The sequence below is a fragment of the Gadus morhua genome, chromosome 15 (genome assembly GCF_902167405.1).
Source record: "Gadus morhua chromosome 15, gadMor3.0, whole genome shotgun sequence".
In the NCBI taxonomy this organism is placed as follows: domain Eukaryota; kingdom Metazoa; phylum Chordata; class Actinopteri; order Gadiformes; family Gadidae; genus Gadus; species Gadus morhua.
Genome location: NC_044062.1, coordinates 24983542 through 25011011, shown reverse-complemented (window position 1 = coordinate 25011011; position 27470 = coordinate 24983542). Strand labels below are relative to the sequence as shown.

General features: G+C 44.5%; 1 protein-coding gene across 1 annotated transcript; it reads left to right on the top strand.

Moving 5' to 3' along the window:
* Positions 1 to 1550: 1550 nt before the first annotated feature.
* Positions 1551 to 27243, top strand: cdc5l (CDC5 cell division cycle 5-like (S. pombe)). Its single transcript, XM_030379223.1, has 19 exons — positions 1551 to 1761; positions 2587 to 2690; positions 3034 to 3195; positions 4454 to 4581; positions 7977 to 8076; positions 8173 to 8299; positions 11428 to 11519; positions 13849 to 13993; positions 14313 to 14498; positions 14836 to 14984; positions 15199 to 15376; positions 15701 to 15865; positions 15979 to 16059; positions 17455 to 17706; positions 17942 to 18049; positions 24243 to 24332; positions 24579 to 24710; positions 26517 to 26597; positions 26687 to 27243. Exons 1-19 carry the CDS (start codon positions 1717 to 1719, stop codon positions 26798 to 26800), a joined length of 2439 nt encoding a protein of 812 aa, XP_030235083.1. The 5' UTR covers positions 1551 to 1716; the 3' UTR covers positions 26801 to 27243.
* The last annotated feature ends 227 nt before the right edge of the window (positions 27244 to 27470 follow it).

Sequence of the window (27470 nt, the reverse complement as noted above, 5' to 3'; positions counted from 1 at the left end):
ATTATTTGTTATATCGTTTTAATATATATGTATATTTAATATATAAAAATTAAGAACAACTTTTTTTTTTTTCCTGCAGCTAGGGGGTGCTGCAGCACCCTCAGCACCCCCCTTCCCGCGCCACTGCTCCAGTAGGAAACTTAAGATACCTAGAGAAATGCGTGAGTGAGTGCTCACAAAACATCAACAAGTCAGCAGTGTGGTACAGGGTGATCATTTCTGATATACAGTACAAAAGCTGAAACTATTAGCCAGGAGTGGGAAAGATGCAGACGCAGACGTGGGAAGCAATAAGACACACACACCAACACACAGTTGCCTGTTGCAAAATGGTTCAGAGTTTAATAGAAATAGTTAGGGTTAGCTGGTATGGCGTTATCTGGTATGGCTATAGTCTAATGTTAGCTTATGCCGCGTTTCCACTGCAGGGTGCGGAACGGATCGGATCGCAAAGGTGCGGTAGGGAGGGGGCGGTATAGCCCAGCTCAGTTCCGAGGTCGCGTTTCCACTGCCGACAGTACCCTTGGTGGTAGGCCGGATGTCGATCGCCGCGGCAGCTACGTAAACATCGTAAACAACGTCTTCCTCCCCAAGAATGCAGACGAACGTCTCCACCTCCTTGTTCGCCCAAGCAAGCTTTTTACGCGACATGTTAATTGTAAAGAATAATACCTCGAGGCTACTGTTTGTTTGTTTTTATCCCCCCCGTCACCCGGAAGTGACGATTCTGTCGACCAATCAACGGAGGGGGGGTGTAGCTAGAATTTCACGGGACCCTTTCAGGCGTCTGGTCTCGTTTTGGGTACCGCAACGGAGGAGTCCCGAGAATGGGGCCGGAACGGGTACGGCAAAATCCGGGTCACGCCCACTTTTGGCGGTGGAAACGCGACCCGACCCGCACCTTTGCGATCCGATCCGCTCCGCACCCTGCAGTGGAAACGCGCCATTAGTTCGTGTTGTTTCGTCATGTTAATCGCTAGTAATAGTAAGTCATTGATAGAAATATAGCCTATCATCACAGACTGTAGGAATGTCACCCACCCTCCATCGCGTACGACACTGACGCTCGTAATCCTGTAGTGCAAGGGAGTTCGTGCACAGATCCCTGAGACAAACGGCTACGCGCACACATGCACACACCCATAGCGAGTGACGTAGCCTAAAGTCCCGCCCAGGGCGAAGTGGCGTCGATTTAGAGAGTCCTGCTCATCTAGAGCTGCTGCGGGACGTCTTCTCCGCCATTTTCACAATATTACTATATACGTCAAACCTGGCACAATGCTAGGCATAGAAAAGCAAGTACCAAGCTAGGTCGTGGATGATCAGCTGGTCTGACGAGAAAGTGACGTAGTTCCCGCCCAGACGCGATTGGCTGATGTTTGCTAAATGTTTTGTAAAACGTTTTGCTAAATCTTTTTCAAAACGTTTTTCAAAATCTTTTGCAAAGCGTTTTGCATAATCTTTTGAAGAACAGACTGCCTTCAATCAAAGGCAATTTTCTAATATGGCAACACGTTGGACAAATAAAGCTTTTGAAATTTCAACTTCATGACATAATTTCCGGTTGGCGATTTCCGGTCGGAACACGTTTGTTACTTCGTCATTAGTTCTTGGTCGGTGTACTTCATGTTATGATTGTGGATCGTTTAAAATAAGTGTTGATCTGAAGATAAATAACGGATTGTTCCTAAAGAAAGAGAACAACACGCCGCCAAGATGCCACGAATTATGATCAAAGGAGGCGTGTGGCGCAACACGGAGGTGGGTCACACGGCTAGCGCATAGCTAACGCTAGGCTAATTTTAAGCTAACGCATTAAAACCTACAGCTTCATTAAGCCAAGGCAGCTGGCTGAGTTTCACCATTACATTTTTCTTTGTCACACCAAGATATAACGCACAAACCTGCATGGCAATTAAGTTGAACAAATATTATGCAGACTGAATCTAAAGGAGCTACAAGCCGCCAGTAGCCTCATCTCCATGATGATGATAGATACAATGATGATAGAACAGTACCAACTCAGCGTTACCTGTCCATGAAATGGTATCTGTCCATGAACTGGTATCTGTCCATGAACTGGTAGTGGTATCTGTTCAGTGTTCATGAACTGGTAGTGGTATCTGTCCTGGAACTGGTAGAGGTATCTGTCCATGAACTGGTAGTTGTATCGGATGTATTTATTGGGGATAAACGGACCGATATGGAAGCTCTGCGACCGCTTGGGTCATCCTCTTTGTATCGGTATGCTTTTGGTTTCACTAAATCAACGTTTATAATGTAGGTGCGATGTTCTGTCAATCAGTATGAAGCCTTCTGTCTCTTCATTCTTCACTGACTTCTGGACAGAAGGTCTAGAAGGTCGTGATGCTAGATTTCCGCTCGTAGTCACTGTACCACGCACGAATGCATAACCTATTTGTACGATTGAGGAAGGGGTTTATGATGAACAATCATAGTTTTTATCAAGAAGTTGTTCCTGACTTTTATTGTGTCTAACCATATACACCCCTGTGGCTCCCTCACACACCACCAACCTGTGCACGTCCAAAATGAAACCTTACCGGTCATTGTGTTTCCGTCCAGGATGAGATCCTAAAGGCAGCGGTGATGAAGTACGGGAAGAACCAGTGGTCCCGTATCGCGTCGCTGCTGCACCGCAAGTCGGCCAAGCAGTGTAAGGCCAGATGGTGAGTGTCTGTAAAACATCTAACCAGTGTTGTCTCTAATAAGAACAACCATATAATCAAATATTTATAAAACTGTTTATATGTGAGGTACAGGCAGTATGTTAAGTAGGTTGATAAGAAGGCATACTACATGCAGACTAAAGGTATTGATTGTGTTATTAAATATTACAAATGAGGGATCTTTAATACATTACGATATCAAAATTCTACAAATCACTTTCCGTCATTCAAATCTAAAGTATATCATGCATAAATATAAGTATACCAAAAGATAGACAATGGCTAGAGAATGAGAGACAATGCAGTGTCCTCAGTGGTTCTCCTGTTCCCACCCTGTTTGTAGGTATGAGTGGCTCGACCCCAGCATCAAGAAGACTGAGTGGTCCAGAGAGGAGGAGGAGAAGCTGCTTCATCTGGCCAAGCTGATGCCCACCCAGTGGAGAACCATCGCTCCCATCATCGGACGTACCGCTGCCCAGTGCCTGGAGCACTACGAATACCTCCTGTAAGAACTTTCACATGGCCTCCCACTATGGGGTCAGAACAGTCTCATTAATAATGAATGCACAGAGAAGGATTCACAAATGTATTTTTTGATTTATATATAAATGACTCTTCTCACAAATAAATTTCAAAGCACACACAATTGGATATCGGTATGTATAAATGTATAAACAAAAATAAGTTAAACAAACACATTTCTGATCCACCCACAAATTTCTTGTTTTAACTGAATGCAATATGAATCCATAAATATGTTAATTAAAAAAATATTTGCAATTTTCATAAAAAATGTATTTGGATGTTGTTACATTTATATACAAACTGTTAAACTTGAATTAACAAGACGCTTTTCATTTGTACACTTGTTTGCATTTGTGTGTGAGCTGAACTGTATTTATGTGTGGATTTTTGAGACTCCTGGCGTGGCTTGATTCACAAATGCATTGCTTTCAACAAGGAATTCGGATGCCTCCCTCATTTTCAGCCATTCACATGACTGCAGTTCCTACCTCTTGAGTCCAGCCTCCGTGCCTCCCGGTTCCCTCGGTCAAATGTCTATGGGAAATAACATGGTTTTTTTAATGATCGTACATAACAATCTCTAGGTGGCGAAGCTGCATCATGTTTTGAACTACACTTTTTCTTTCTAGTTTCGACTAGGTTTGGGGATTGTCTGTGCTGTTAAAGTAGTAAACGGCACCGACAATGTAAAACCCAGTCACTGCAGTCATGTGATTGGCTGAAAACATGGGAGGCATCTGATTGGCTACAGAGAGTTCCTTGTTGAAAAAATACATTTTTGAATCCAGCCACATCAGGAGTCTCAAAAATTCACATATAAATACAGACCAGTTCACACACAAATTACAACAAGATCACAAATGAAAAGCGTCAATATAACGACATCCAAATATGTTTTGATGAAAATATATTTATGGATTTATATTACATTTAATTAAAACAAGACACATTTGTGTGTGCATTGAAATTTATTTGAGAGGGTAATTTATGTATAAATCACAAAATACATTTGTGGATCCTTCTCTGTGCATTCATTATTAATGAGACTGTTCTGACCCCATATCCCACCTGTCTGTTGATAACTAAAGTACTCATACCATTCCCTCCCCCCTGTCTGTAGATAACTAAATAACTCATAACATGATCTCCCACCTGTCTGTTTTATTTGTATGATCATGTATTCCCTTTGTGTGGTGGGTGAGTGTAAAGGATTGAGGTTTTTTTCGTTTAATTTCCAGAGACAAAGCTGCCCAGAGGGATAATGAGGAGGAGGGTGGCGATGACCCCCGCAAATTAAAACCAGGAGAGATTGACCCCAACCCTGAGACGAAGCCCGCCCGACCCGACCCGGTGGACATGGATGAAGGTGTGCCTACCTAGAAATTTTCTTGAACCAGTGTCTTTTGATAAAAATGTATTTTAGTTTTGGTCATTTTTAAGTCATCTGAATTGTTTGTTTTAGTTTAGATATCATATCAAGTGTAAAGTAGGGATGCGCCGTTTTATCGGATGAACATCTGCATAGGCCGATATTCGCGTTGTTGACTGCCATCGGCCTATCGGGAAATAAGATGACATTCACCAATGGCAGTGGCCGATGTTTATCTGTTGTGTCATATACATTTTGCGCTGGCTAAATGTTGTGTTGGTTATTTGCGGTCTGACTTGCCGTTTCGGAGAACATGCAACTGGTGGTAGGCTACCAAAAATACCACCCTTAACGGCCACTGGCTGGACCCGCCTCAGGCATGATGACGTAAGTTCCACATGCACGTGTGGTTTGTTTATAAATAAAAGTGAAAGAAAATGTCGGTCGTGTGAGAGTATTTCACTGTCTCGGAGAAAGATCAGCGACATGCAGTTTGTAAGACATGTTCCAGTGACATTTCAAGAGGAGGTACTACAACCAAGCATTTTAACACATCAAATCTCATCAGCCATTTGAAAAGCAGACATTGAGAAGTGTACAACGATTACCTGAAAGCTGATAAAAAACAGAGAAAGGAACTGGACACCAAGAAAGCCCAGTCGATAACCACAGCATTTGAGAAAGGGAAAAAGTTCCCCATGGACGTCGGCAAAGCTAAAGGGATACCTTACAAGGTGATGGAGTTCATCGCATTAGATGACCAACCTTCTCCACTGTGGGGTTTCGAAGCCTGATGGAGTATATTGAGCCCCGCTACACACTGCCCAGTTGTCGTCAGTTTGTTGACGTCTGTCTCCCCGATATGTACATCGTGTGGCCACACACAATTATGAGCTACTGACTCGTGACATCCCTGCCATCAGTTTTACAACTGATATTTTGAGTTCGGATGTTAGCCCTGTGAGAATGCTTAGCCTCACGGCACAGTGGATTGACAACGATTTTAACTTGATAAAATTAGTGTTACAATCCTAGGTGTTCGCAGGCTCCCACTCCGCATCTGCTATCTCAGAGGTATTTGAGAAAATGTTTGAAACATGGAAAATAGACAATTCCAAAGTGCATGCTGTCGTGAGAGAATGCCAGAAATATGGCAAAAGCTTTGACAGATATTGGTCTGGCTAGTTTTGGCTGCATGGCAGACACCCTGCAGCTGGCTGTCCACGATGGCGTTCTGAGCCAGCACAGCATCTCGGATGTTGCGGCAATAAGCCGAAAGATAGTCTGACATTTTAAGCACTCACCCCTTGCTTACTCGCGCCTGCAGGCTGTGCAGATCCAGTTGCGGATGAAACCAAAAAGGCTACAGCAAGATGTTGCCACCCTGTGGAATAGTACATTCTACATGTTGGAAAGCCTTCTGGAACAAAAGCATGCACTCGCTACATATGCCGCAGACTACGACCTCCCCCGCAACCCTCACTGTGCACCAGTGGGGATTATTTGAAAACGTTATCACACTTCTCTCCCCGTTTGAACAACTGACAAGAGAAGTCAACTCATCAGAGGCATCGGCTGCTGACGTGATCCCCTCGGTACGAGCCCTGAGACGTCTTTTTAACAAGGCGGCTGACACAGACCATGGTGTTAAACGAGGGACGAGAGCATCACAGCAACTGGATGGTTTCTTTGCAGAAGCCCCCATTCCCAAAAATGAGACCGCACTCGGATATTGGAGAAACAATCACCTTCGTTTTCTGGCACAAATGGCACGTAAATACCCATGTGCTCCATGCACCAGCACTGACAGTGAGCGGCTGTTCAGCTCTGCGGCTCACATCTTGGATGAGAAGAGAAATAGACTGAGCTGCAACAAGGCAGAGATGCTTATCTTTGCAAAGAAAAACATGCATCTTACTAAGAAGTAGGCTGAGGTACTGATTTTATTTTATCATTAATATTCGGAAGAGGAAGCCCACTGAATGTAAGGCTTTTCCTAAGAGGCCAAGTTTCGTTTTGCCAAAAGGCCCATGTTCAGCCCCATGTTCCAGCCTACTGCAAGTTTGCATAATGGAAACACAAGAATGTTGTATTCTGTATTCAGTAGGCAGTTGTATAGCAGACTAAAAAGAAGATTGTTCATATTGTTCTGTCTCTCATCCATTCTCGGCTTTCACTCATACTCGGACACACACCTCCAGGTTGGCTCTATACTACATAACTGGTCCTTTCTCCCGTCATAATAATGTTACTGTATGTGCGTGGCGTGGCATATAGATAGCTTTGTATTTTTTAAACATTAGTATTTTGAAAGTATTTCTCATCTCACAGAAACCAGAATAAATCCCGTGTTTCTGTGCTGTGGTGTCGACAGCACGGATCTCCAGTAAGGTTACAGGACAGCACGGAGCTCTAGTAACGTGTTCTAGGAACGTTATAGGACAGCACGGAGCTCTAGTAACGTTACAGTACAGCACGGAGCTCCAGTAACATGACGGGACAGCAGCACAGAGCTCCAGTAACATGACAGGACAGCAGAACGGTGCTCCTGTAACGTGACGGGACAGCACGGTGCTCCTGTAACGTGACGGGATAGCACGGTGCTCCTGTAACGTGACGGGACAGCACGGTGCTCCTGTAACGTGACGGGACAGCACGGTGCTCCTGTAACGTGACGGGACAGCACGGTGCTCCTGTAACGTGACGGGACAGCACGGAGCGCCAGTAACGTGACGGGACAGCACGGAGCGCCAGTAACGTGACGGGACAGCACGGAGCGCCAGTAACGTGACGGGACAGCACGGAGCTCCAGTAACGTGACGGGACAGCATGGTGCTCCCGTAACGTTAGAGGACAGAGCTCCAGTAACATTACAGGACAGCACGGCGCTTTAAGGGCAGCAGTAGTTTCTTTCAGCTTGCATTGTATTCCAAGTTTAGCGAAAGACATTAGCTTGAAAAAAAAAAAACGTGCAAGATGTGGAATGATCAGTCGTCTCTAAACAAAGATTAGTTCTGATTGAATCTTTTCCGAAATCGTCCGGATAACATTTTGGTCACGTTTTTATTCGTGATGAAAGTGTAAATAGATTTGGTCATTGCTTTTTTCGTCATAAATTGATTTTTGTTTGGTTATCGTCTCATTTTCGTCAGTGTAAACATGTCGTTGAAGAAAACTGACGTCAACTATATTCATAAACTAAATGCACACTGCCTGGAACCAGACAGTAAAACAAACTGCATGTTATGTAAAACGACCTTCAGAACGAGCAACAGACGACCACCATAAACATCATCCACAGAACATTGGTTCTGTGTATGCTCTTTAAAGACATTGTTTTGTGTTGAACCTTTCTGAGGTGCATCCTAACTGTATTGTTTGTATGAACCCAGATGAGCTGGAGATGCTGTCAGAAGCCCGGGCCAGGCTAGCCAACACCCAGGGTAAAAAGGCCAAGAGGAAGGCCAGGGAGAAGCAGCTGGAGGAGGCCAGGTAACGTCCTAAAGCCCCCCGCCACACACTGCGGAGTCCAGTGGCTCTGGTGTCTGACGGGCCTCATCACCACTGCTCTGTTGTTCCTCCCACCAGGCGTCTGGCTGCACTTCAGAAACGACGGGAGCTGAGGGCGGCAGGCATAGATGTCCAGAAGAAGAGGAAGAAGAAGAGGGGGGTCGACTACAACGCCGAAATCCCCTTTCAGAAGAAACCCGCCCAGGTTACCAGATCATTTTAAACACCTTTCAGGACCCTGCCGGTCACTTTATACACCATCAGGACCCTGCCCGGGTCATTTTAAAAACCTTAAGGTCCATGCCCGGGTCATTTTATACACCACCAGGACCCCGCCCGGGTCTCCACAGCTGGTGTCTTTTCAGCTCTCAAGGTGATGGCCATTTATTCCGATGGTTTATTGGAAGTGAAGTCTGGTCTTGATTAGGGCTGCACGATATGGGCAAAATATGATATCCCGATATTTTTTGGCTGAATGGCGATATATAGGGATGTCCGATATTGGCTTTTTTGCCGATATCCGATATGCGATATTGTCCAACTCTAAATTTTCGATTCCGATATCAGCCGATACCGATGTCGATATTTGGGTTATTTATTTTTCCTCAAACCTAATTTAGGTAACATTACATATCTCCTGTTGTGGAATTAACACAACATGCTTAATGTTATTGTGATGCCCCACTGGAAGCATTCTTGAATGTAACAAGGCTTTCCAAATATTAACATTGTCTGTGCAAAATAAGAAAAATACTTCAACTTAATTTAAGGGAAAAGTGCCATGTTTATTTTTATTTTTTTAATGGTCTCAGACAACAGTTTGGATTACACTCTCCCTGAGATAATCTTGACAATGCCCACAACAAATAGGGCAAACTTGACTTCACAAATGATAAAACATTGTACCTGAACAACTATGTGCAACATGGCAGTATGTTTCTTTAACTAAAACTCAATAACCTTAATTGAATAAATGCACAAATATGAGTCAATTACAATGTGCACTGTACTGCACAATTTTGAAAACATTTATTTGAGCTATAAATAAAAAAAAAAAAATCGGTTTTAAGGCAAAAAAAATCCGATACCGATATTACATTTTTATGCTAATATCGGGCCGATAATATCGGTGGGCCGATAATATCGGACATCTCTAGCGATATACGATATCTATCTCGATATTTTCTATAGAGTGCAGTGATGTTGCTAGGTACGCGTCCTGCGTCCCTGACGCATTAAAATCCGAAAGGACGCACTAAACTCACAATCCATGCGTCCCGGGGACGCATCTCATTTTCCCCATGAAAAACGATACATTGTGAACATTAAACAACTCGTGTTTGATCACAGTAACTGCCCAAAGAAACCTTCTTGTGAGCAGATCGGACAAGCGCTGTTTCAACCCTCTGCGCATCTACTTGGCGCAGACGTGATCCCCTGTACAAAGTATCGCAACATGCTAATTTAGCCGCTACCAAAACAACTAGCTCGTCACCGCTGATTTCATTTCAACAATTAAAAATACGAACTTCATAGTAAATAAACCCACGTTTCCACTGCTCGATGCTGTGCTCATTCGTGTCGAATGAGCAAATCAAACAGGATTTTTTTGCAATCCTTCTGATTGAATATATGTACATTTATGACAAAATCGTGAGGACTAGGCTTGTGACACACACACACACACACACAAACGTGGCGCTCGCGCGGTAATAGCTCATTGGCGCCACCTAGTGATCATTATGTGCAAATGCACAGCCTCTCATTAAAATGACTTAGGGGTCATTTGACCCCTCTTGCGGCGCTAGGAGTAAGTAAAAATGGCCCGGCGTTTCTAGTGTTAAACATGAACGGTTGAGTACTCCAACTCTAACCATATCATACCACCATCAAGGAGTTTAACACTATTAATTTAATTTAAGAAATAGAATAATAATAAAAAAGAAACACATTTTTTAAACTGGGGAGTCGACTCGGGACCCATTGAATTTCTCAGGGACCCACCCAACTCGCCACCTGTGGGTCCCGGGGACTCACTACATTGAAAACCTATCAACATCACTGAGAGTGGGTTAGATGTTTTTTTTCTAAGTCAAAAGCCACATGTGAGATGTTGCAAGCACTTTTATTAAAACATAGGTCAGTATGACTGCAACATGTGATTTTGTATCGTTATTTTCAACAGAATTGAATGAACATGTTAAAAAAAAGGGATGTTTTTCACCTTCACAAAATAATCACCTATGCAAAACATTATAAAGCTGTAGGTTACACACAATAGCTACCAATAAGAGCATTGGCTTCGTCACAATGTCCTGTGTACTACGGTGATGGTTTCAGTGCGCCGTAAATTGAATCCCCCGCCCCCTCCCTTCTCCGTTCCATTTGGGAACATTTTTGGTTTCATTTCGCTTGTTTCGTATATTTTAATTAATTAAGAGCGTCACCAGAGGGCGCCCCCAACACATTTGCCGAGCGCCGGCCCTGGTTTCGGGGCAGAAGAAACTGTCGCGGCCGGTGATGCAGCAGCACAGCCAGAGTATTACGCATTCCTTATACTGCACTTTGTACCGCTGCTGTAAATGGTGGAACAGATTTGTCGTGCTTCCACTTTTAGTCGCAACGGTTTTGCTACACTCTCTACAGATGACCTGCAGCTGCTGCTCATCTGTTTTTTTTTTAAACCCGAACTATTTCCACATTATGGAGCCGTTGTTTCTCCTCTTTGAAACAATTTCGTCTACCGCCGCCGTCTCGTTTTCTTTACGGGTATCATCCATGCTTGTTGTGTTGTGAGGGGGCGGCGGTGGCGGGAATGAGGCGTCTTTGCACACGGCACGTTCGGAAAGACAGAGTAGGAGGGGGAGGGGTCGCGCTCACAGTCTCGAAGGCAAGCGCTGTAGACGCTTGAGGGGGAAACTGACCATTTTAACGCATATCGATATAAACTATATTGTCAAATCTTGTATCCCCGTGGAAATTATATCGATATATCGTACATAGCCGATATATCCTGCAGCCCTAGTCTTGATGACCGCTTTGTTTTTTCCTCCTAGAGCTTTTTCGGATATTGAACTTCCAGTATGAATTATTCTAACATCTCTAGTCCCCCGGCTATAATACAGTGCACACTGAGCTCCTTTCTATGAAAACAAGGAGATACAGTGGAACAGGTCTAGCATGCTCCTGTTTTATCACAAATATTTACTCAAAACAATGAACACGATTAGATTGTCAAATTTCACCATATAGAAGAGAGATCGAAGTAGTTTTGGATCCACAGTGTGGATAAACAAGCTGTCTTTTTAATGCTGGCTTGTGTTTCCTCTGTAGGGCTTCTACGACACCAGCATGGAGGAGTACAATGCGCTGGAGCCAAACTTTAAAAGGCTTCGCCAGCAGCACCTGGAGGGAGAGCTACGCAAGTCAGTTCCACACGGATCCGCACGGCACACACTCTGTCCCACACTGTACACACTCTGTCCCACACAGATCCACACTGTACACACTCTGTCTCCACACAGACCAACTGTAAACTTTACACACTGTCCCCATGCATACTAACTGTACACAATCTCCCCCCACACGTACCACATGTACACACTGTCCCCACAAAAATTCAATTGTTGTGGGGATAAAATTGTCCCCCTCTGTAGCTATTTTTAAATCAAATCTTAAAACTCAACTCTACTCTATTGCCTTTAATTCAGTATAACCTTTCTTTTACCTCATCTTTATTTAATATTTTAGTCTTTTGATCCTGATGTACATTGATTTATTGCATTGTGGAAACATCTAGCCAACATTGTTATTGTTATTACTGTCATTATTGGGTGTCAAGCAACTATGTTGCGAGACAACCTATTGTTTTCGTACGAATTCTTATTATTATTATTATTATGCTGCCATTGGAGTCAATGGCAGCCCATAGAACCGCTTGGTGAAAAGTTGTGAAATTTGGCATACTGGTTCAGGACAGCCCCATTAGCTTATTGAGCCAATCTCAGGTCGCTAGCCCAACAGCTCTAGCGCCACCAACAGGTCAAAGTTGGACATGCATTCATGTTCATAACTTTCGACCTATTTGACCAATATTCACAAACCAGGTATCATTGGATTTCTTGAACCAAGCCCAGTTCAACACACCCTATGACGTCATTGTGCCATGACGTATATTTCCGCCATCTTGGTTTATGTCAAAAACCTTCAAAGTGCTACCTATATCACAAATCTTGTCCAATCATCTCGAAACTTGGCACACATGATCATCTGGCGATGCTTGATGCAAAACATTTGATGGACCTTTCAAATTCAGAACCGTTTGCCCGCTAGAGCCAATCAAATTTGGCGGCCAAGCCGCCAAACCGGATGTAAGCCCATATCTCAGCAGCCCTTGGACATATCATAACCAACCTTGGTACATAGACCCATGACCCCATAAAGGTTACACTGGATGAAATTGGTGACCTTTGACCGCTAGGTGGCGCTGTTATTAATGTCGATGTGTTTTGACTCCTTTCTCTTCACATGAGTACATTTAAAACTTATTTTCAATGTCTAGTGATACTATTCGACCTCCCCGTATAGCTAGTATATTATTTCTTGCAGAAATATCCGCGACAGCCAATGATATTTGACCGTGAAGCCGCCAAACCGGAAACACGCCAATATCTCAGCAGCCCTTTGACATATCATAACCAAACTTGATATATAGACCCATAGCATCATCATGGGGACACTCACTGAATTTGGTGACCATTGACCTCTAGGGGGCGCTATAATTAATGAAGACGTGTTTTAACTCCTCTCTCTTCACATGAGTACATTTCAAACTTATTTTTAATGTCTGAGGATACTGCCAGACCTCCTTATATAGCTTTAAAATTATTTCTCATTGCAACATCAGAACTTGGCCGCCATGTTGAAAGTTGTCAAAATCAGTTGTAAATTTCCACAGGCCACAAATTATGTCCAATCTTCATGGAACTTGGCATATATGATCTTCAGACCAAGATGAACAAATGTATCAAACAGCTTTCTCAAATTCTAAACCGTTTGGCCGTGACAGCCAATCAAACTTGACGTTGCTCATTAATTGGTAGACACTGCACTCGTGTGGCGCTCATTAATGGGTAGACACTGCACTCGTGTGGCGACAAGCGGTACTTCATGTATAATGCAACAATGACTATATTTACCTTTCCGCCCACCTACTATATAAACTGCAATTCCCACTGGATTAGATGCTTCAGCCTCCAGAACGGATGCTTGTTTACATTGTGTCTCTTTTAGGGATATTGTTCCGAATACCCCTATGTATTTGCGACATTTGTTCTGTCAGGCAGACTGTATTGCGCCCTTACCTCTAGGTGGGGTCATTTTCCCACATAATGCTCATCCCACCGGCTGTCAGTATTGCCGATTACCGAGACGGTCGTCATGTAGCCACCTAGCCGATTACGTCCGCCCGGCGTAATTAGCTTACCGAGTCCCATTATGCTTGACACCCACATTGCTGCTCGCAGCTATATTTACTATTGTAACTGTTATTATCGTCGTCTCAAATGTATGATTCTTTTTTAAATATTTATTCTTATTTTTAGCACTTTGGTCAACTGTTGTTTTTTAAATGTGCTTTACAAATTGATTTACACCCACACTTAACACAACATGCAGAACATTGAGCTAAACAAACTGAGGCTAAACAGAGGATAATGAAACCATTATGCGAGGACTAAAGCGGTTTGTGTGCAGTGAGCGCGAGGAGCGGGACAGGAAGAAGGACAAGCAAAAGATCAAGAAGAAGAAGGAGAATGACCTGCCATCTGCCATCATCCAGACCAGCGGCGTGGCAGAGTTCACCAAGAAGCGCTCTAAGCTGGTGCTGCCGGCTCCGCAGGTAGACATGATGGAACTCGTATATAGAACTCTATGGATCAACCATAGAATAGTATCTTCAATGCATGCTTGACCATTGGGAGGATTAATCCTCCCCGCTAAGTTATTTATTTGTTCCCTAAAACCGTAATGTGCTTTTAGGGACTTAATATCAAATGTGTGTTGTCTGTGTTTCATTGTAAATGTAAGGTTTAAATAACTTTCTTTAAATGTGCTGTACTGCTATCGCTGCAAGTTGGATAGGAATAGGTATATGAAACTGTAGAAGGTGATCATGGCCAGAGGCAGTATAAAGACCAGTCTCTATCTGAATGCCTCAGATCAGCGACGCGGAGCTTGAGGAGGTTGTGAAGGTGGGTGTGGCCAGCGAGGCGGCCCGCCAGGCCGCGGAGGAGAGCGAGAGCGGCAACTCTGCCTCCTCTGCCCTCCTCTCGGAGTACAACCTGACAAACAACCAGGGCCTCCGCACTCCCCGCACGCCGGCCGCCCAGGACAAGATCATGCAGGTCAGTCCTCCTTCCCGCCGTTAACCCCATATGCACATGCTGAGGTCTAACCCCCATGTACACATGCTGAGGTCTTGCCCCAATGCACACATGCTGAGGTCTAACCCCCATGTACACATGCTGAGGTGTAACCCCCATGTACACATGCTGAGGTCTAACCCCCATGTACACATGCTGAGGATCAGGATCCACACTAAACCCCTGTGTGTGTGTGTGTGTGTGTGTGTGTGTGTGTGTGTGTGTGTGTGTGTGTGTGTGTGTGTGTGTGTGTGTGTGTGTGTGTGTGTGTGTGTGTGTGTGTGTGTGTGTGTGTGTGTGTGTGTGTGTGTGTGTGTAGGAGGCCCAGAACCTGATGGCTCTGACAAACATAGACACGCCCCTGAAAGGGGGCCTGAACACGCCGCTGCACCAGAGCGACTTCAGCGGCTCCACCCCTCAGCGCCAGCAGGTGCAGACGCCCAACACCGTCATCACCACACCCTTCAGGTACACTGTCTCAGGGATTATTATGGGATGTTTTGTGTCTCGCCCTACGAAATGCCAGTCTCTCTGTACTAGGTGGTGGGTTTGAATGTTTTAGGAAGGACTTGGTGCATCCGGTTATGTTCCTGGCCTTTTAGTCTCACCTGCATTATTAAAGAAGGTTTGAGTTGTAAACCGAGAGCAGCTATAATCATGCGTCATGTCCCCATCTCTGTAGAACTCCAAGTCAGAGCCAGGGGGCGGAAAGCCTGACCCCCCAAGCCGGAGCCGCAGGGGGCCTGACCCCCCGTGGGGCCCTCACCCCCGGGACCACCCCCAGCCGCACGCCCTTAAGGGACAAGCTCAACATCAACAGTGAGGAGCAGCTTGCGGACCCTGCGTACGCCAAACACCTGGTACGTGGCCACGCCCTCACCGCCCTCAATCTCATTAGGAACATGAGCACCACCTGGTTCCTGGTCATGCCCTCACCCCCCTCAGTCTTATTAAAGCTAGGAACCATGGGCACCCAAATAACACGTTTTAAAGGTGCTGGAGTTGAGATTTGTACAGAGTGCAGTAGAGAGAAGAAATGGATTTTCCTCAAACGTGGAGAAGTGAAGCCCCTTAGCCTCAGTGTTGGGCCTGAATGTGACCCTGAACCAATCAGGGAAGAGTTGCCCTGGTTGGTCAGTATAGAAGTGAGCCCTGTTTCCCATACTGTGCCTCTCTCCCCACAGCTGAGGGAAAGCCTACAGCAGCTGAAGCAAGGCCTGATGTCACTTCCTGTTCCCAAGAACGACTTTGAGATTGTGCTTCCGGAAAATGCAGAGAGTGGGCTGGAAGACACAGAGACGCCTGCAGGGTTCATTGAGGATGCTAGCGACATGGAGAACCGCAAGCAGGTAGTCACCTCCTCAGGAGCACTGGGACATGGTCAAACACGTGCAAGATGCACGCATTTTGATTTGAAAGTGTGAACCATGCTTTTCAAAGTGTGTGTGTGTGTGTGTTGCAGGCTGTGCGGGACTTTGAGCGAGAGAAGGAGCTGAAGCTGCGTCACACTCCGGTGCGAAGGAATCTGCCAAGACCCACAGAGGTGAGTGACCAACACGCCCAACGTTGGATAGATCGATCAAAGTCCGCTCCCCACCCACACTGCCCAAACGACTCCTGCAACTCATAATGGTTCCCAAGCTCTCTGGTTCCCGATGGCGTGCGTGTGGTGACACGACCATATGAACCAGATGAAGCATACCTCACGTCAGCATCAAGTTCCACAAGCGTACCTTGAGTTAGTATGTGTCGTATCTTGTTGTTTTTGTCATTCAGAGTACAACATTGAAGGCTCCTTTAACACGTGATTATATTAATTTGTCGTTCTAAAACGATTAAACGATTAATCTAGCGATTATTTTTTCGATTAGTCGACTAATCTAACGACTAATTTTACGATTAATCTAACGATTATTATTATTATTTTATTTTTTAATATAGCATAAGTCTGCATGATTGTTGTTGTTATGCTATTTGATAACAGTTTACTAATACTGCCACCTCAGAGCCTCAACTTCAAAAAGGATTTATGTAATTTAAATTGTCAACTTGTAGTGTGTGTTTACTAATTAGAACTGGTTGATAGATCGTGGAATTTCGACAGTCAACAGCTAGACTAGAACTACATAACATGACAAAAGTTTTCTTAGTACCGGTACTTAAAACTGGTTGCTAGATTGTGGAATTTCGACAGTCAACAGCTAGACTAGAACTACATAACATGACAAAAGTTCTCTTTTCACCAGAGTATAAAATCCGAACCCAACAAAGTCTATTCATAATATTGTAATGACCACGGAAGAGGCAGTGAATGAAGTGATTAGACGGCTTATTAGATACCTAATAAACCGTTGGAACACGCAAGACCGATCCCCATAGCAACGCTGGTAAACAAACCCTCGGAGCTCGGCTTTTGGACAAGTTTTATACCATATATAGGTCTTGCTGAAGGCATTTAATGGTCCGAATATTAATAAATATTCGAATATATTCAAATATTAATAAACAAACTAACTTTTATCTTTGGTTTACTAATGCAACTGCTTAATAAACGAACATTCCAGTGCGGGGAAGGGGAAAAATCAACAGAACTTACAGTGTTTTGCTGCCATCCTGAACCAGAGCTTCCAGGGTGTTTTTGTTTTTAACGTGTTTTTTTTTGCTGTTTGAGCCTCTGTGCTCCCAGCCTCTGTGAGCCTCTGTGCTCACTGCTTGCCGCCGCCATTGTTATGAATTGAAACGATTGGTGACTAGCGTTCTGGTGCATCTATACCGCCTGGACTGGAGTGAGAGTGGAGGCGACGCGTCAACGCAAATTATTCGAGGAATTTTTGAAGTCGACTAGTCGTCCCAGCTCTACTCTCTGATACTATAGTATAATGTTCAACATCTGACTGATGCATGAAGTGACTATTTGTGATGTTTCTTCTTCTCTCAGGTCAATGAGTCAGTACTTAGGCCCGCCTCCGTTGAGCCCCTTTCTGACCTCCAATTGGCTGAGGAGTTGATCAAACAAGAGATGATCACCATGCTGCACTTTGACTGCCTGCACCATCCTTCGACTGCCTCAGCCAGCCAACTGCAGCGCTTCAAGTCCAGAGGGACCGCCTCCGCATCCAACAACGCCTCTCACATCGCATACCTTGAGTCGAACAGCTACCAGCCAATCAGCACAGAGGAGATGGAGCAGGTAACCCTACACTCCATCATTAGGATTGTTTTTACCGGTGTCTTAAATCCGGCCTTTCAGTGTGTCATTGAACTTAATTAGGGATAGATTAATCGAGTGTACTGTTCCTGAGATACTGTTCACATATGTTCATGCAGGCCCTGCATTCATTGCTCCTCATAACTTTTAATCAGAATAGTATTCAAATATCGCTTCGCAAATGTTCGCTATTTACTCTGTCTGTCTGTATGTGTAGGCCTCAGGTCTCCTGGTAGCAGAGATGGACGTGGTGAAGTCAGGGATGAGCCACGGAGACCTCAGCATGGAGGCGTACAGCCAGGTGTGGGAGGAGTGCTACGGCCAGGTAAACATGGCTACATTAAAGGTCCAATGGCATGCTACTTTATGGATTCTTTGATATAGATATTAGTAGGCCCCAAACACAGTATTTGAAGACGTTCCCGAAGTTCAGCCGTGGTGCAGAATTACAGCCACTACGAGCCAGTCGCACATTGAGCTTTCCCCAAATGTGATTTTTCGGTGTCTGTAGCTTTAATGGAAATGAGGAGGAGAGAGGTGGGTCAAGGAGGAGGGTGGCGTTGAGGGTGTGGCCCTGAGCAGCTAAATAATATCATTATCTATATTAGGGCTGGGCGATATATCGATATTTAAAATATATCAGGTTTTTTTCAAACGCGATATGAAACGAGACCATATCGTCAATATCGATATAATTTAATTTGCATTGAAATTACAGCACATTTGTTCCAAATAACACTAGTTTCGAACCGCGCCTGCCGCCTGCTATTTTTTAACTCTGCTTATGTCTCTCCCGCTCTGCCTCCGGCTCACACACACAGTCTCTGCCCCTCCCCCCCTCCCCTTCCTTTGACACGTCACTTTTTCAAATCGCGAAACATGAGCCGTGTTCGAAATCGTTCACTATTCATTGGGTATTTTAAGTGCACTATATTGTGCATGAAATATACCACTGAGAAATCGAACACCACTACAAAATGGCGCACCCTATATAGTGCACTATATCCGTGATGAGGAACGATTTCGAACACAGCTATGGAGTCCGCCTGCACAAACGGCTCCGAGGAGCTTGTTTGCAAGCGAAAGACCAACGGCTCCATAGTTTGGAAATGGTTTGGATATAAGGTGTCTGACGAATTACAAAAAGACGTAATTTGTAGAGTGCTTAAAAACTGTAGCAATCAAAGGGTTGCAATTCTGTGCATAATATTCCGGAGGTGCACACAGCTTTTGGCCGTGATATTATATATTATAATGTCAACCTGGTCTCACAGGAATCCGTGAAATTACCACGGACGCTTAACTCGAAATCCGTGGGATAATCACAGAAACACGCCGATTTCCTTGATGTGGCCACGGAATTCGCTCCATTGCAAGTTAATGACACTGATGTTCCGTGGCTCACACACGGATCCCCGTTTCAACCAGCAAGTCGACCACGGGCGCTTAACTCAAAACCCGTGGTGGTCTCACTGAAACACTTAAATTGTCCTTGATGCGTCCACGGAAGTTGCTCCAATGCAAGTAAATTACACTGATATTCCGTGGCACACACAGATTCCCGTTTCAATCTGTGTGTGAGCCACAGAACCACGGCAGGGGCTTAACTCAAAGTCTGGTGATCTCACGGAATCACTTAAATTGTCCGTCATGTGGCCACGGAATTTGCTCCAATGCAAGTAAATGACACTGTTATTCCGTGGCTCAAACACGGATCCCCGTTTCAACGAGCGAGTCGACCACGGGCGCTTAACTCAAAGTCCGTGGCGGGCTGACGGAATCACTGAAATTGTCTGTGATGTGGCCACGGAATTTGCTCCAATGCAAGTAAATGACACTGTTATTCCGTTCTGAACGATTTACAATGGAATAGTAATTGTAAATCGAAACGGTAGGTAGGTATAGTAATAACGGTAACTCCACAGTAACTTCAAGGTTTCTTAAGCCCAGTTCAGACCAAAGAATCCCCTTGCAACGGCTTGCAACGAGACGGTTTTGGAACGTCGCAGGGGCGGTGTGAACGGGTCGTTGCAAGGAGTCGCCAGAGATTGAACATGTCAAATCGCAAGGTCCAGTTTTAGAACGCGGCGATTTAACTATTTATCTTCAGCCAATCACAGCACAGAACAACTTGTACGTCACGGCCTTACTCCATCCCGGTACCGTACTGTCCACCCCAGCATAAAAATATCCGATTGAAATATCCGATATCCGGAGAATGACAAAACACAGTAACTCTAGCCTACTCTCATGCAAAATAAAAAAACTAATTGCAAACCTAACTAATCGCAAACCTAACTAATCGAACCTAACCTACGCAAATGATGCTGTTGCGGCTCTCTGTGCCAGAGCGTTCACAGTTGCTAGGGAAACCACCTAGCGTCGCAGCCCGTTGCAGTGCGTTGCAGCCAGTGTGAACGGCCCAGTTTTAGAACGTCGCAGCCCGTCTCGTCGCAAGGAGTTGCGAGTTGCAAGCCGTTGCAAGGTGAATTTTTGGTCTGAACTGGGCTTTACTCCGCGAGACCCAAACATAAAATATTAAGTAACGTAGCAACGCCCCCCCCACACTGTCGTTACGATTCAGAATATTTCGGAGGCGCACAAAGCTTTTGGCAGTGATGTTATATATTATAATGTTCTCAAATACGAGGCGGAGGCAGTGTCTAGTCCACGGTTTATTCAACCATCAAACTGTATTCAATTCCGAACGGTAGAAATAGTAATGACAAATCTGCGCGGAGCGCGCTGCCCCCCCCCCCCCCCCCCCCCCCCCCCTCAACAAATATCGATATTTATCTTATATCGATATTCTGCTTGAAGATATCGAGATATGACTTTTGGTCCATATCGCCCAGGCCTAATCTATATCATGTAATATATATTGTCACGGCCAAAAGCTGTGTGAGCCTCCAGACGATATTAGGAATCTCAAACGGCCGCGTCGGGTTCTCCGACGTCTCTGGTTCTTCCACGTCAATCTGAAGTAGACTGAACCATGGAGGTGAAAGGGATTGTTGCCCGTAATGGTTGACCGCGGTTGTCTCCCGCCGGAGCCTCGCTGCCGAGGGAGCGCTTAGGCACCACCGCCTCCTGCAGCGCCGAGGCAGTGGTCCCTTGGAAGCGGGGCTCAAGCGGGAGACATTCGCGGCCAACAATCCCTTTCTCCTCCATGTCGTGGTTCATGTACTTCAGGGAGTCAAAGCCGAAGTTCCTTTCCCCCAATTCATTTCTCAACCATGGCTGAGATAACCCCCCTCTCCCCTGTTATGCGCCATAACATCAACAGCATAACGGTTATCCAACTAACAAGGAAGTGTACAACACTTGGAGCTGAAGCTCTATGTCTAAATAATATCATGATACATAGATATCTATATCATATAGGGATGCAAACAATTAATCGATTAATTGTCGATAAGAAATTACTAGATTAAAATAAATTAATTGCGTTCTGAACCCTTAATTCCCCGTCAGTCCACGTGAGGGCGTGCTTGACGCCAGACGTACTTGACGCACACGCGGGAACTCAAGAGAAGCAGTGCTCTGACGACAACAAGACAAACGAGAAGCGGGACACGGAGGATGAAGAGGGCAAAACGGAGTGCAGTATGGAACCACTTTAAGTTGGTTAATGACGACAAAGACGCCAAATGCACAATATGTGGAAGTACAACAACTCCACAACTTCGTTGAATTACCACCTAAATACGTCACATTCAACCGTGCTTCGAGCAGCGAGTGGTTCTCAGCCTACAATCACCACAGTGTTGGGACGAAGGGTATGTGATAGGGATGGGCACGAGTAGTAAATTCCAAACTCGAGTGATCGAAGGAATTCCTCGAGGATCAATCGAGTACTCGTTAAATCAAATCTATTTTTAGAATGCAACGCATCTGCAGCAGGAATAGGCCTGATGATGAACGGCAATATTACCAACCAAACATGTAATGCTTATTCTCCATCAAAACAGTCAGTTATCAGAGTATTCATTATTTATTTTTGCAAACGTTCAAAACACATTTTCCTTACAAAAATAAATATGCGTCTCACAATTTAAATCACGTCGAAACAAGGCCTGTAACAGTTTAAAAAAAACGAAACAAGTAGCCTAACCATTGCAAATAAATGCTTAAAGCTGCAAATAAAACGGCAGCAAATGGACTATGGAAATACTAAGCGTTGTGATCTTCTCTACACGCCCGGGATTACAGCTGCGTCTTGCGGCGGTGAAAATAGCCGACACACTTTCACTTTCACCGTTGCTGCGGGTCTGCTTTCCCGAACTCACCGTTGTGTTTCAGGAGCATATGTTGCCGCATAGTACTTTCTGGTAGCTCGATTTCGCTTGGCATATATTACATTTCACCTTATGATCTCCTATTTCTTTAAAGTATTTCAATTCTTCGCTGCGGTTTGCTTTAACCGCCATCTCTTAACTTTTTGAATTCTGGCGTGCCTGCACACGGCACGGAACGCGCCATGGAAATGGATGCATTTAATTTTCTTTGTGCCCACGTCATGCGTTAGTGGCGCCGACAGAAAATTTATACATTTGCTTCAGAAAACTTTGTTTGTGTGTGTATATGCAAACTCGAGTTTGCCTGTCCACCAACCGAGTTCATTTGTAACGAGGAGTACTCGAGTAATCGATTCCTCACGCCCATCCCTAGTATGTGACTCCACGAAAGCAGAGGGAATTACCCAGCGGATATGTAACATGGTTACTACATGGTCATGCTGCCGATAAATGTTGTTGACAGAATGGGACTTCGAGAGGTAAAAAAGTACATCGAGCCAGGGTATAATATCCCCTCTAGAACAACCATAACCACCCGCGAGGAAGAAGGCCGAGTGTAAAACACAACTTGCAACCGCAAATGTGGCCCTCACAACAGACTGGACTTCCTTGACTACCGAAAGCTACATCACATTTTAGCGTTTATTCTCAGCAGCTGGCCTAACATTAACAGGCTGCGCACACGACTTACTCCTGACCATGTTGATACGCTGATATTCTTGAACAAAAATAGATAGGTGTATCTATGCGATGAGGAGTACTAGGGAGGTTTTTGTTTTACGAAGACCGACACATCTATCATCAGGCAGCCTATATTTTAAGTTAACTTGAGCTAGGACAGTCCAGTCCTGGTCTACTAATGTTATTGTGATATTGTCACATTTCCCAGTTTAAGGGGGATAATATATAGTGCTAATAGTCCACGTGACACCTTATTTACTTTTCAGAATTCATTTTATTATTTATTATTAGGCCAAAAGCAGTGTGCTCCTCCAGACGTTATTATGAATCACAAACAACTTTTTCGGGTTCTCCGAAGTCTCCGGTTCTTCCACATCAATCTGAAGTAGACTGAACCGCGTGCACATATTGTACCTGGGGCGAAAATTGTACCGCCTACGTAATTTGCGTTCGAAACATTACGTCATCATTTGACGCGATTGTCCGTTGCCAGGCAGGTTTCATAATACAGAAAACACTTGTTTATACTTTATATTTGTATTGAATTTAGCTAGTAAACTGAGTGTTTAAAGTTTATCATAGTCTAGCTAGCTTGTGTTAACACTCAGTTTACTAGCTAAATGCGATTAAACAATAAAATACAATATAAATATAATGTTAGAAACGCTAATAAATGTAATTTGTGCAATAAGTGTTTAATATGTTTAATTGTTAACTGTTTAATTTTGTCTTGTGACGCTCAATGAATGAGCGTGAATGTTCATGAACCTTCCTAAGTCATCGTTCGACGCGATGGTCTGTTGCCAGGCAGGTTTGGAATTGTCGAACGCAGATTACGTAAGCGGTACAATTTTCGCCCCCGGGACAATTTTGTTGTGACAGTGCCTCGTTGCAACTGCCGGCAGATAGCATATCGCAGTTCATGTACGTCAGGGAGTCAAAGCCAAAGTTCCTTTCCCCCAATTCCTTCTCAACCATGGCTGAGATAACCCCAACTACAGTCTCGTTGTGGAAATACAAGAGACGTCAAAGAACCGACGTGTTATGCGCCATAACGCCAACAGCAAACACTTGCGTTACAGTGTGTGTAATCACACACAAGTGGCGCTCGCACGGACGTGACTTATTAGCGGCCCAGATTCTCTCGGCGGGCAAGGCAGAGAAAGGGGAGGAGCTTAGATCCTTTATGATGACAAATGGGACCACATTCCAAATCAGCGCGCTTGAGCCTCCGTTGTTTCAAAGGCGAGCAAAACACCTAATGCTCGTTTTACACAGAACGCAAGTTTTAGCCACTGGGGGACCATAGGCTGGTTAGGGGGACTCATATTTATGTTTAGAAAACCTCATAAAGGGAGATTTTCATGCCACCTTTAACGTCTTCACCTTTCTGTTGACTATGTATTGATTCAACTAGACTTCTCCTTCAACCCTCAGAATGACGATTTCAATTTTCTTCTGGCGGCCCCATCTCATACTTTGTTTCCAGTACGCTGACACTAATCCAACATCATGCGTTCATATCCTCTGCTTGTGTAGGTGCTGTACCTCCCGGGCCAGAACAGGTACACCAGAGCTAACCTGGCCTCCAAGAAGGACCGCATTGAGAGCCTTGAGAAGAAACTAGAGGTAGAGACACACACTTCGGTTTTATATTCTCACATTTTGCGTTGCATGAAGATGGTCCTTTTATCATCAAGAGAAAGGGCAACATATTCAGTCAAACATATTGGATTGAAGTGTTGCTTTAAGAAGCCATCAAACTGAATTATAGCTACTTACCAACACACTAGAGTTAGTTTATGTTAGTGTTTATCCTCTGTCACCAGCCCACTCATAACATAGAGCCGTGGTGTTGATCCTCTGCTCTGATAGGTCAACCGGGGTCACATGACGGCGGAGGCCCGCAGAGCAGCCAAGCTGGAGAAGAAACTCAAAGTGCTGCTGGGAGGCTTCCAGTCCAGAGCACTGGGACTTCTGAAGCAGCACAACGAGCTCTGGGAGCAGGTACCCCTATCCTCTACCTATAGACCAGTAGCAGGTACCCTCAGTCCTATATTGCAAACTCAATCCTAAATTTGGGTCTAGGCCAGGGTAGCTAAACATTTTATAATTAGTCAGTCAAAAACATTTGGAGCAAGATGTGGCAAAGGAGTTTGACAGACTCATGTTTCACGCTGAAGGGGATTTAAAAAAAGTGAAGTGAGTGGGGCCGGGGCAGAGTGTGTAAGCCAGAGATAGAGCTGGATGGCGAGAGATGAGCAGAGTACTGCACGGGACTTATTTTGCAAACCCGCACCCGCCCGTACCCGCAATACTTAAAACCGCATCCGACCAGTGTTCAGACTAGGGCTGCAACAACGAATCGATAAAATAGATTCCTAAAAGCGTTGGCAACGAATTTTGTCATTGATTCGTTGAATTGCGCGATTAATGTGGCAGTTTACAGCCAGCCGCCGACAGGTTGGTTCATGGTTCATGCACGCGCAGTGAGCTTTAGTCCAACCAAAAACTGTCAGCTGTTGCTGCTTCAGACGGTGTGCAGACGGGCTCGGAGTCGGCACCGCTTGCATCAACAGTCATTCAAAGCAGCGGTAGTAATCACACAACAGGACGGTGTAGAAAGTCCCGTCAGTTAAAAATAGTAATCCAGTTTTTAAATCCATCTTAAAATCGGCAGGATATAGTGCTAGTTAGCTTAAAAGAAAGTCGCAAACAGTGTCAAATGTGATGTGTTCAGGTCAGCTCAGTAATATGATAGATGTGTTCAAATGTAACACAAAAAAAAGAAATTGAGATTTTGGCGGAAACTTTTTTTCCCGGCAATATATAATGGATAGTAAAGATGGAATTATGACCCCTTTAAAGTCCTTTCTTGAGCTATGATCATCTTATCAGCATTAAAGCAATAATACAAGTTCTATTTCAACAAAATAATAGAAAAGTATCAATAGTGGTATCAATAAGGGTTAACGATCTGTCATCTGAGAGAAATTAAGATGATTTAATTTACTTTTAACCGTTAGTATTAACCGGTTAAAAATCGTATACATCCCTTATATACTGTGTATATCATACATTGTATGTATTTTTTGTGTTATCCCATTTATCTTTTATTTTTTTATCATCGAATATTAGTTTAAATAGATCCAGGACGTTGGAGCAATAACCTGGTGTTTTTACACTTCAGTTTTTGAATAAAGATGCTGCAATTATAAATGTTGCTCGTTATCCGATTCATCGAAAAAATTATTGACCGATTAAATCGATTATTAAAATAAGCGTTAGTTACAGGCCTAGTTTAGACAGTAGCGTAAATTACATTCCGACCAGTGGCGTGGTGCTTTAGATTGCTGTGCAAAAAAAGGCATGCTGCGCCATCCCTACTCAGTGCAATCTAAAGCCCTGCACTGAGCAGGGATGGCGAGGTTAAATCTAGCAATCTGAGCAATATTGGGAAATGAATGACCGGGATCTCCGCACCACGATAACACACCTTTGACCCGCACTGTTCAGGCGTCCGACCCGCACCCGACAAAGTACATTTTTCACCCGTTTCATCCAAATTGTGTGGGTCACCCGTCGGGTGCAGAAACCCCTGCAGGACTCTGAAGCAGAGTGAGGAAATGGCAGGTCCGGCTCGGAACGTTTTTTTTGGGCGCAAATGCGCTGTTATCAACGCAAATGAACTATCGATGTTGACGATAGTGTCTTGTTCGAAAAAATATCGATGTCTCAAATATCGATATACCACCCATCCCAGGCACAGTACATTAAACTGGGTGCTGAAGCTATTCTGTGCATGTCCACTAGGTGGAGCAGGCAGCGACCGAGCTGCAGACCTTCACACAGCTGAAGAAACAGGAAGATCTGGCTATACCCCGGCGACAGGAGGTGAGGATGAACAGCCATTGACACTCCAGTTTAAGTTTGAAAAACATTATTAAACGTGAATGATACATCACTCTGAATGCGTGTTTCAGGGCTTGCGGGAGGACGTTGAGAGGCAGATGGAGAGAGAGCGCGAGCTGCAGCACAGATATGGAGACCTTCTCATGGACAGAGAGACGGTGCTCTCTAACCCCCAGAAGTACTGACTCGGCCCGCTCCCACATTTTGGTGTCTGGCTCGACACGTGACCTTTGGGCTGATTCTATCTAGTATCAGATCTAGAACATGCTTTACCTTTACACACATTCCAGCACAGTTCAAGTCATTTGGGTGCAGTGTTGCCAGATTGGTTGGGAAATCTGGAAACCCTGCTTGGGCTTGGTGTTTGAGTCCAGGTATTTTGTCTATATAACTGGGCCTCATCTAACGATGTGACAGTGGCCTTTATACAGACACTTACTGCTCATCTAACTTCACGGTAACAATGGGGACAACATTTCTTGCTCCTGTAACATGCATCTTCTGACTGATTAGAACCTGTGTGTGGCCGCTAATGTAATTTGTCGAGTGATATCCAAGGCTTTGTGAGCATGCTCAGTCGAGGTATTGGATTCTGTACTAGTGATAATAAAGTTACTTTTTGACAAATTGTCTTGTACTGTGTATGAATGTTTAGTTTTACAATTAAGATCATACAATTTGAACAAAATCTTGCCGATAATGTCAGTTAAAGGGCCACTATGCAACTTCGGGAATTTCTTCGCTGTTTTCTTGGTTTTGGAACGCACATTTCTCTACACAGCGCCCCCTACAGCTTTGTAGTAGATATTTTACAACACTCGTAACAACTCGTTGACGACCCTTCCCCATGCACTT